The sequence below is a fragment of the Mastigoproctus giganteus genome, chromosome 3, assembly GCF_048544385.1.
Source record: "Mastigoproctus giganteus isolate SK-2022 chromosome 3, ASM4854438v1, whole genome shotgun sequence".
Classification (NCBI taxonomy): Eukaryota; Metazoa; Arthropoda; class Arachnida; order Uropygi; family Thelyphonidae; genus Mastigoproctus; species Mastigoproctus giganteus.
The window spans coordinates 253,684,044-253,694,497 of record NC_143577.1 but is presented as its reverse complement, the minus strand read 5'-3'; the positions used below and the strand labels follow the sequence as shown (position 1 = coordinate 253,694,497).

The 10,454-nt window shown below is 33.3% G+C and overlaps 1 protein-coding gene across 1 annotated transcript in view; it reads left to right on the top strand.

Annotated features, from left to right (window-relative positions):
• Window positions 1-1,388: 1,388 nt before the first annotated feature.
• Window positions 1,389-10,454, top strand: part of LOC150089059 (uncharacterized) — a 144,400-nt gene continuing 135,334 nt past the window's right edge. The window contains exon 1 of the mRNA XM_090369795.1: window positions 1,389-1,634. Coding sequence (XP_090225921.1) covers window positions 1,462-1,634 — 173 coding nt within the window. The 5' untranslated portion in view covers window positions 1,389-1,461. The remainder of the gene's footprint in view (window positions 1,635-10,454) is intronic.

Below are 10,454 nucleotides of genomic sequence, written 5' to 3'. Positions count from 1 at the left end.
CTTGGTGCACAGAACAAAATATTACAATGGACCGCTAGTCTCACTTTGTCGCGAATGGGCTACAACAGCCGACGGCCACATCTTCTGTTATCAATGAAGAACAAGAGAGCACGCCTCCTGTGGTCACAGCAACACCAGGACTGGACTGGACTATTGAGTATTGGAAAACAGTTGCTTGGTCTGACGAGTTGAAGTTCCTGGTGCATCTTGTTGATGGAAGGCTTAGAATTTGGAGAAAACAACATGAATCCATGGATCCGTAATGTCTGACGACTACTATGCAAGGTGGCTGGGGGGAACAGTGTAATGGTGTGGGGAATGTTTTCTTGGCACACGTTGGGTCCATTAATACCCATAGATTCACTCTAAATACCACATGGTTCCTAAACATCGTTGCTGACCAAGTGCATCCGTTCACGTTGCCAATTTATCCTCAGTCAGATGGTTACTTTCATCAGAATAATTCGCCGGTGCACAAAGTCCGAATCGCTATGGAATGGTTCCAGGAACATTATTGTTTATTATTAATTATTATTATTAATATTAGCTATGTGGTGCAAGGAAGCCTGAGGCTTATGCTGCACCAGCTAAAAAATATTTCTGAATTACCCTGAGAGAGAGAGAGAGAGAGAGAGAGAGAGAGAGAGAGAAGAACAGGGAATCACCAAGAAAGAGAAGAATGATGATATCGAGCTGCTCAGGACCCTGGGTGTGCCAAGCCCATACTCACCAGATGCGAGCCCCTGGGGTTGACAATGACTTTTCTTTGCTGCAGTAGCTCGCTCAGTCCCCGAATCTCGATCATATTGAACATCTTTGGGATGAGCTGGAAAGGACTGTTCGCTGCAGGCCTACACCTCCGTCAAATCTGAAGGAACTGGTGACACACTCATGTCTGCATGAAACTCCATTCCTGCACAACGTTTTCAGCATCTTGTTCAATTCATACCTAGACGAATTCAGGCTGTATTGAAGGCTAAAGGAGGCTCAACACGCTACTAGGTAGGTGTACCTAATAAAGTGGCAGCACAGTGTATTTTAATGAGTGGTATCGAAATTTTCCAATTTTGGTTTTGGTGATACAAGCATTAAAAAAGGTTGAGAACTGCTGATTTCAATGATACTCTTAAAAAATCAACAATGGACTTTAATATTTTAAATACAATAAAATCCACGCATGTCTGCTATCTGTAATTGTGCATATTAACATTAGTATAAACGTATGATGCAAGAAAGCAAGCTTAGCATCAGCCAAAATGTATCGCAATTTATTGGTTTCGAAACATCATCAACACGAAAAGCAGAGGACGCTGCACGTCAACTTTCCTACCTACTTTCCTTTTTTAATGCTGCCCTCTATCGGTCAGAAAATATAAGGCGTGGAATGAGCTCGCTTCATACTGCTCGTGAATCTATTTTTGTGACGTCAGTTTGGTGAGAGCTGCACACGGGAGAGTTGTGATGGAGGATACGGCGATTCAGCGGTTTTTTAAGGATTTTAACAGTGAGAGGGTCTCTCCGACGGGCGAAGATGCGGTCCAACTTAGGATAGGAATCGTAGGAAATTACGCTCTCAATCCCAGCGATGTCAAAGGCGAAATTATCGACTGGGCGTTGCACTATTTGGAACAGAGGTAAGGGGTAAAGGCCTTCTTTAGGCTTAGGAGCACGTTCTTGTAACGTAACCTACCGTGTTGCAGCCGGACGTTGCGGCGTAAGTTGTAAACCTTAATCGGTAATGTCGAAGGCGGCAAACTATTTTGAGCAACGCGAAAATTTCACCAGGAATTTTGGTGCTAATTTTACAGAGTTGTACCTTAAGACTTTGCTTAAATTGTTGATGACGTACCAGAGAAAATTTCTTAGGAATTTGTAAATATGGCGTGAAATTAGTTCCATCATCTCAATACATATTTTCAATAGATCGCAGCCATGAAAGAGGTTGGCATTTTGCCATCGGTGGCAATTTTAAAGTGAGCTTCTTCTTTTTATCAGGTGATTAACTTCCATCATAAAAAAGTGACAATGCCAAGATTATGTGCGCAAGATTTACTGAGGTCACTGTGTAGAGTGTAGACAACTTAACTCCTGACGTTAAACCAAATACTATGAATGACACGAAGAGGAAATTGCGAGTTGTTGCTCTTTTCGCATCTTTTGACTTTGGGGAATTTTATGACAATTAGTGATTATTATTTTTCCACCCCCAATATCCGTGCTTATTAACATTTAATATAACTTTTAAATAACTTTCGAAGTTATTTAAAAGTTCTTTGCAGGTGGCGAATGGCGTAATTCGATGACGAACTGCCATCGAATTAAAAAAAAAAAAAAAAAAAAAAGTTTAGATGCGTTTAATTTATTGGTGATTTAAAAAAAAATATATGTAATCGAGAAACTTTTGAATCTTGTTGATAGCCATTTCATTGTGTTTGTTGAACTGTTAGCAATGCTTTTCAATCGTAATTGCTGTTCCATTTGAAAGAACCGGGGATCTAAACTGGCATGAAATGAATAAGGATACACGCAGATTGATAATTTAAGAAATACATTTTTGTGTGGTATAGATGAGATGTAGACAGTAATTTTGGCAAAAACATGGTACCAAAAATAATTTCGTTTCAACTGGAGAATTACGTGCAAGATTGTTTAAGTATATTTTTTGCGGTGCATCGTCATCAATGGCCATAGTGCGCTAGTGCAAGATGGGTACTTGTAATAACTTGCAGTGTATTAAAACACCTTTTATACAACGTCGTGCTTACCTATTTCCAGAGTAGTATATTAACTGCTGAAACAGTTCCGATCAATTTAAAAAAGTATAACATACCATCCATCTTTTAAAATAAAATCACAATTTAATGATTTTTTCTTGTACAGATAATGTGGTTTGTAGTCAGGGTGTAATTGAATGTGTTGGAGGTTAATTAGGTTGAAGCAGATTATGTAGAATTTAAAAAAAAAAAAAAAAAATGTTTTTGAGTTTTTATTTATCGTGCTGGGAAGAACAAGCTCCAATACTATAGGTATAATGATAATCAATACAGTTGCGTACTGAAAAAAAAAAAACAGACCTTACCCTTTCCGTAATGACAAGAGCTAGCTCTAATTAATATAGTGGCAAAAAAAAAATAAATAAAATATATGAATAATAAAAAATCAAATTTTTATTATTTTTAAAGGAGAGGCTTATCATTAAGTCAAATGATAGAACTGAATTAAACAAGTTTTTATTTATATATTTTTTAAATAAATAAATATATATATCAGTTGCAGAACTTGAATGGGGCAGTGCCCATATTTCACAAGGCAGACCAAAAGTGTGGGTGGAATGAGGAAAAGGAAGAGCCATTGTGCTGAAATTATTATTTTTATTACTATACTTTATCATAATTAGTTAAAATTATAATATAGGTAATAACATTTGTGGAAGTATTTCACTCTTCTCAATTGATTGAATCGTTATTAGAAGTCACATGCATCCAAAGTCAACTTGTTACTAATTATTAGTCCTGTGTTCACCCCATTTCCTGTTTTCAAAGCAATTTACACCAAACCTTATAGAAAATTTTTTTAAACTAACATATCCAGTAATTTACCATAAGATTATACTTTTTATTAGGACCATTTCTAAAGTGGGCATAGGAGGTTCAATACTTCTGGGTCCTTGTCTGAAAAGGGCCTCAAATCCCAACAAATGTGTCCCTTTTCCCCCTGAAACCAGGCAAGAACTCCTTACTGTCGTCCTTCTCCACATCATTAATTTTTGCACCTTGGCCACTCTGAGCTCCAGGACTGGTCCTTGTTTTTTTTTTCCTGAATTCCTCAATTTCTTGAACTTTGAAAAATTTTATTCTAGCTTGAACCTTTCATTTTGGCATTGTACAAATTACTAATGGGTTATGTTTTTAAAGCTCATTCTTTAAACTAATTGTTTTGAATTCATTTTCTTATAGAAACTTATAAAAAGTGTTTTGTTTCCCTCAGAGTAGCTTGCAAATCCTATTTAATCCATAATGTAGCTAAAATAGTATTCATTTGCAATTATAAATCAATAATTTAAATTAAATTAACAAACCAAAAAAGCCATAAAAATTAATAAGAAATGTGTACTGTTATATAAAGTTTCTTTGAATGCAGTGCACAGGCTGAGAGTTCATCTGTCTTTGCCATGCAGTTAGCAAAATTTTCTTGTCCTAGGGCCTACTATACTTTTTCTACCCATATTTTTAATTATATAAGAATATGTGTTAAATAAATATAACTGAGTTAAATCCTTGCTGCCCGTCAATTTTTTTTTTTTTTTTTTTTTTTTTGTGGTAGTTACAAATACATCAGGATAATGGATTTCTTTACTCATAAAAGTACCATGAATGAGTAAAGGGTTAAGAAGGAAATTATTAATACTGGATTTTAATTTTAAGAAAGTTTGCTTCTGAGAAAGAGTAGAAGGATTAAACAGAGTAAAATGCTAATACAGGGGGTCCCCGCTATCCGAGTATTCATTATGAGTCTCTGCTGTTAGGAGGATTTGAGAATTAAAGGAAGGCCTTGAGAAAATTGACCCAGTATTTGAATATTTTGTGAGAACAACCCTCTTTATGATTGTGCAGCAAGAGTTAAGTGCAAAGTTAGACAACTGAATGCTACAACACAATTTTATCATCTGAAAAAAATACGGCTTAAAAAACCAAAGAACTCTGGATTCATTCTTTTTTTTTCGTAAAACTGAAACGTAGTGTAACTTTAATCTTACATTGTTCAACATATTATAATAAATGTCAAATAAAATAGTTCTCATTTTTCAGTTCTTTCAATCCATTTATTACTATGTATAAGTACATAATACCTATGAAAATTTGGTCCCTGTTTTAAGTGGAATTTCCTGGAACCAGTTATCCCCTGATAATGAGGACCCCCTGTATAAATGTGTAGTGGGATAAGATATTTCTATCAGATATTCATTTATGTATATATTAAGTTATAAGCAAATCTCTTCTTGTATTACAAAGCAAATTTTAAAGTAAAAATTAATTTTCCAAATCTTAACTAGTGGCATGTGGCCTATTGAATCTTAATTGTACATTGCACATCTGGAATTTTCTGAAAACCAAAATTAATATTTGAGACAAATTCTTTGTGCTATAACAAATGTTTAACTTTTTTTTTTTAATTTTATTTTTATCCTGTTTGTTTACCTGAGACATCTGTAGCTCTTAACTTGGCATCATGGTACACCAAGGTATCCAAAAAAAAAAAAAAGAATTGCTGAAATATTTAAACATTTAATATATTTGGGTAAAGATTATATGATGTAGGAGAATAATAAAAAAAACAGAAATGGACAGTTAAATTTCTTGTTATAATAAATTTTATATATTTTTTGCAGTATTATATAGATTGGAAGCATTCTAATTTTATTGCAACATCTTGAGGGGGTGGAGTGAGAAAGTAGTGTTTATATAGTGACTTGCCAAGTTGCCCAACCTCACATTAACAGGGACATGGATAATGTGATTATAACAAGCTTTCTGTTTGCATAGGTTATTTATAATATATAAAGGAGTTGAGCAAGATGAAGTATTTATAAAAAACCATATGTTAAATGAATGAATGTAATAAAGTTTTTTGATTTCAGTACCATCTATTTTAAAGCTCACTAGGCATATGGAAAGAATAGGATTCACATAAGTAATGTCTTTCTTTGTTATGTTTATTTAATTTTGAACATTTCATGGTTCACAAGGTATGTGAATGTGGATTTTAGTGAATGTGCATTTAAATCGTGGGAAGTGTTTTTTTTTTTCTTTTTATTTTATTTGGCAGATGCTGTATAAGTCGATCCATTTATTCCTTGTATCATTTTCCAATACTAAATTATAGAAGAATTTTTTTTTTTTTTTTTCTGACATTTCAGATCATATTTACCTTCACTAAACATTTTGTATGTATTTAGAAGGAATTTCTATATTTATGCATCTCTTCATTTAATTTTAGGGATATCCATTATTGTTTTGCTCTGAAATAATTATTTGATATAAGTAGATGAATAATTTTACTCTTACTTCATGAGATTGCAAAACCTGTTGCAATTGTTAAAACCAAAAATAAATTATACATTATGAAACAGGATTTCCTTATGCTGTTATTGTTATTATTTGGTTTTTAGGAGCATTAGCAACTAAGGCCATATTGCTCCGGGGATATGCGGTGGTCATTCCCTGACCTTCCCGCATCCTCTGTATTTGGTGGTCACGGGCTTGAACCCCAGTCTGATCAAGAAGTGTGTGCTACGCACTGCTGCTCCTGCCCACCTGGCTATGGAGGCACCTTTCCTTATGCAGGAGAAATACAGATATGTGAAAGGAATGATATGTTGAATGACAGCAAAACTTAAATAATCATAGGCAGCTATTTCAATAATGTGTAAATCCTCCAGAAGTGCACTTAGATATATAGATTTGTATTATTATCTCATCCTTTTTTTAGAGCCGCAGATCTTAATCTAAACTGATTCTGTGCCCATTCCATCAAAGTTCATGTATTTTGCTTCTATAGAATTGAAATATAAATGCCATTCACAGCTTCACTAAATTTTCAGAAAACAGCTAGAATTCAAGGGTACACAGATGAAATGTGGAGAAATTTGTTTTTTCCTCTGGAATTCCTTCTCCAGAGTATTTATATCGGGGGACAAGAAAAGTATGCATCTGATTTTGAAGTGTTTAAAGCGGGTTAAGTAAACTAAAGGCTGATGGCATCCTTCTCTTTCCCAAACAGCAGCACACGTAAGGGGATATAAATTTAAAAAGGATGGTTGCAGGATAGATGTGTGAAAGTTTGCTTTTAGCCAGAGATAATTGATTGTTGGAAAAAGCTTCCATGTGGAAGTGGATAATTCCAATGAATTTAAGGAAAAGTTAGACGGATGTGGGTACTTTTCTTTTTTTGTTGATGCAGTAAAGCTTGCTTCCTCGCATCAGTTTGCTAATACTAAAAAGTGATACTTTCCTATAGAATTAGCAGATGCATTAATTTTTTTTTTTACATGGTACTCTCCCACTTTAGTGGCTTTACACCATCAGGAAATTATGTTATTTAGTGGTAAGTCTTGTCATCCTCCGATGGCAATGTTTTTTTTTTCTTACCCAAAATTTTATTACCATGTATGGCATCCTTCAAGGTTCCAAAATGGTGGTAACCATTTTGGAATCTTGAAGGATGTCATACATGGTAATAAAATTTGCAATTGCTTCTTTGATTTTCAAATTTGTGCTAAGAAGTGCACTATAATGTTAAAGCAGGATTTTTCTTTCTTGTTTCATTGTGGCTGAACTTGTTTAAGATAATGGAGGCCTGTATTTGTCATGATTGTGATTTTAGTTATGGAGGCAACTACACTTGGTATTGTTGGAAATATCAGTAATTTTCTTCATCTCATCATTCTGACATCTTTACTTACATTTCCCAGTAGATACAAGTGCTTCTGTTCCATTTCAACTACAATCTGTACAAACATTTGAAATCTCCAACTATAAATGAAAACTAAAGCTTGAAACTTCAATAGTTACAACTGTACAGTTTGTGATTTGATATATACTGTATATATATTTTTTAATGTGGGGCATTACTTTTTGGTGCATAACCTTTTAAAAATATTACATTATAGTAAATTAAATAGATTATTTAAACACTTGAACTTCAACAAGAGCTCAGTAGAATTATGAGTCTGTGTACTTTGACTGAATAAATATTTCTTGTTCTTTTTCTTTTTTTTTTTAAATAATGAGCCTGAATGCTGAAAGATATTCATTGATATTTTAGAGAAGATTCTTTGATCATATGCTTGGAATGCATATCATTTATTCTACAAGGTTAAATGAATTGTCATCTATTGAATTAGAAAGTAGAAGCCATTTGTGAAACTTCGACTACTCTCCTACACTATATTGCATATTTTTATACTATTTTGCAAACAGTATAGTGAACACTTACATGAGGAACAGAGCTTTCGCTTTAGGATTTGCATCATGCTAATATTATTATTATGTATATTTTTGTGTTAGAAGAAATGTAAAATGGTAATTTCTAAAATCCGGGGAGAGGCAAGTATCCATCTTCCACTAATGCTTCCATCTATAACTGTTGGAAGAGGGTATTCTTTCACTTAACACTTATGGCTACTATTTTTAACATGCCACTTTTTATGACTGAAAGCAGCACTAATTAATGGATCTTGGTCAATTTTGTCCAAGATACCCAGAACTAATATTAGGATTAGAAAACTATATATTAAATAATCAATCTTTAGAAGTGAACAGAAAAATGAGTTTAATACAGGTGCTCTAGAATTGAGAATAGATTTTTTAATAAAATTATTACAAAATAAATTTATTAAATTTGATTTTTAATCATTAGGGTTTTGAATTTTTGTTATAAAGGATAGCTCTAGCAGGTGATTTTGGCAGCTTATAACAGGTACACACCTAGAATTTTATTTGGCAGAACAAGGTATTGAGGATAAGTTTATTGCTTTGATCTAGAGAAGATGTTTTTTTATAAATTTGATAGTCTCCTTTATAGGGGGGGGGACAGGTGTTGAAGCCTGGCAGGAGTAATGCCCCTAGCTTGTAACTCTGATAAATTGACAGTATGTTCACAGTGATAGATGCAAGCATTTCTAGTTGTACAGCCATAGCTTAATATTACAATAATTAATGCATTATTACTACTAGTTTGTTTATTGAATAAGCTATGGCTATGCAAATCACAAGGTATCTTGCTACACTATAATGTTTCTAGGGGGTTCGAGCCCGTCACCACCAAATACGAAGGATGCGGAAAGGTCAGGGAATGACCACCGCATATCCCGGAGCAATATGGCCTTAGTTGCTAATGCTCCTAAAAACCAAAATAACAAACAAACAATGTTTCTAGATCCAAAGTGGTGCCCAGTTGCAAGCACCTAGACCCTAGGAGTTTGTGAGAGGAGAGTCTAGGAGAAAGATTTGGTCACTTAAGACATTTTCTTTTGCTTGTCTTGCCTACAGATATTAAAATAAATTTCCATTTATTCTTGATATATCCAAGGCAGAAAGGGTTTCTATTGGTTGTTCCTCAGAATTAGCATATGTAATTAAACCTCTTTTTTGTCGAAACAAGTTTTGAACACATCAACTACATGCACGAACTTTTCTTGGGTTTATCCTTTATACTTTTTTGAAATGACTTTCCTTAATGTTTATTTCTTGAAAATTACAAAATACTGTACAGAAATTCAAGTATCTTCTTGAAAGAATATATCTTTCAGTTTTTTTTTGACAATTTTTTAAAGAAAAATTTGTTAAATTAAACCCACTTGCTATGGGAATAATCAAGGTGAACCAAGTAGGCAAACATTGTTTGTACCACCGATTATGCCTAATGAAGTTGTATACCAATTATGTGCAATTGGTATACAACGTAACTCTGCACTATTTAGCCTGTTTTGAATAATTTTCTCTCAGAATAATATTGCACCTTTTTTTTTTATATATATATATATATATATATATATATATATATATATATATATATATTATTATCCTACAAAGTGGCCCTTAAATATATATTTAAGATAATTCCTTTTAATAATTCTGATGATGACTAATGAATAAAACTGAAGACAATTGACACAAATTTACTTTTTAGATAATTTTTTAGTACAGTTGATTTTGCATGCTAGCATACCTCCTTAAAAGACTTCTTGTGCCAACCAGTTGAATATTGCTCATTTAACTGATGTTGGAAACTTTCTGTAGTTATGCTGGCAACCTTCATTGTGAATGCATATACATAGTACAGACAATATTTTGTGCTTCCAGTTAGAATTTGGTACTTGTTTGATTGACAGCACATGCAGTCCATGAACTTAACTTGAACCTGTGTTTACTGTTTTATTGGCTAATTTGAATATGATGCCAAATTTTTATACATTTTGATTATGACCATGTGCTACAGCTTTTTAAACATACAATATTTATAAGCAGTAATTAATCATATCTAATTTGGATACTATTGTGAAATGATGTCACTGTCAAAGGTTCACAGTATGGTTGCCATTCTCATTTTTGGAGGATTTTAGTATTCAAAAGTTTGATATGAATGTATACCCTCAGAGTGTTTGTAAAATTTTTTTTTTTTTTTTCTTGAAGATTTGAAAAACCTTCCCCCACCCCAGCAAAGTTTAGAATCCCTTCTCAACCATCCATCCATAAGTATGCATAAAAAATTTATTATACAGGATTAGCTTTATGTTCAGGGTTTAAATCAGTGGTGCAATATTGCCCTCCCCCACAAGAATTGAGAATCTTGTGTGAATATAAAGGAATATCCAAAAGGCAGAGCTTTTTCTGTTTTTATTACACTTAGCATCATTTAGCATGTTTTTTGTTCTCTTATTTATTCATTAATTT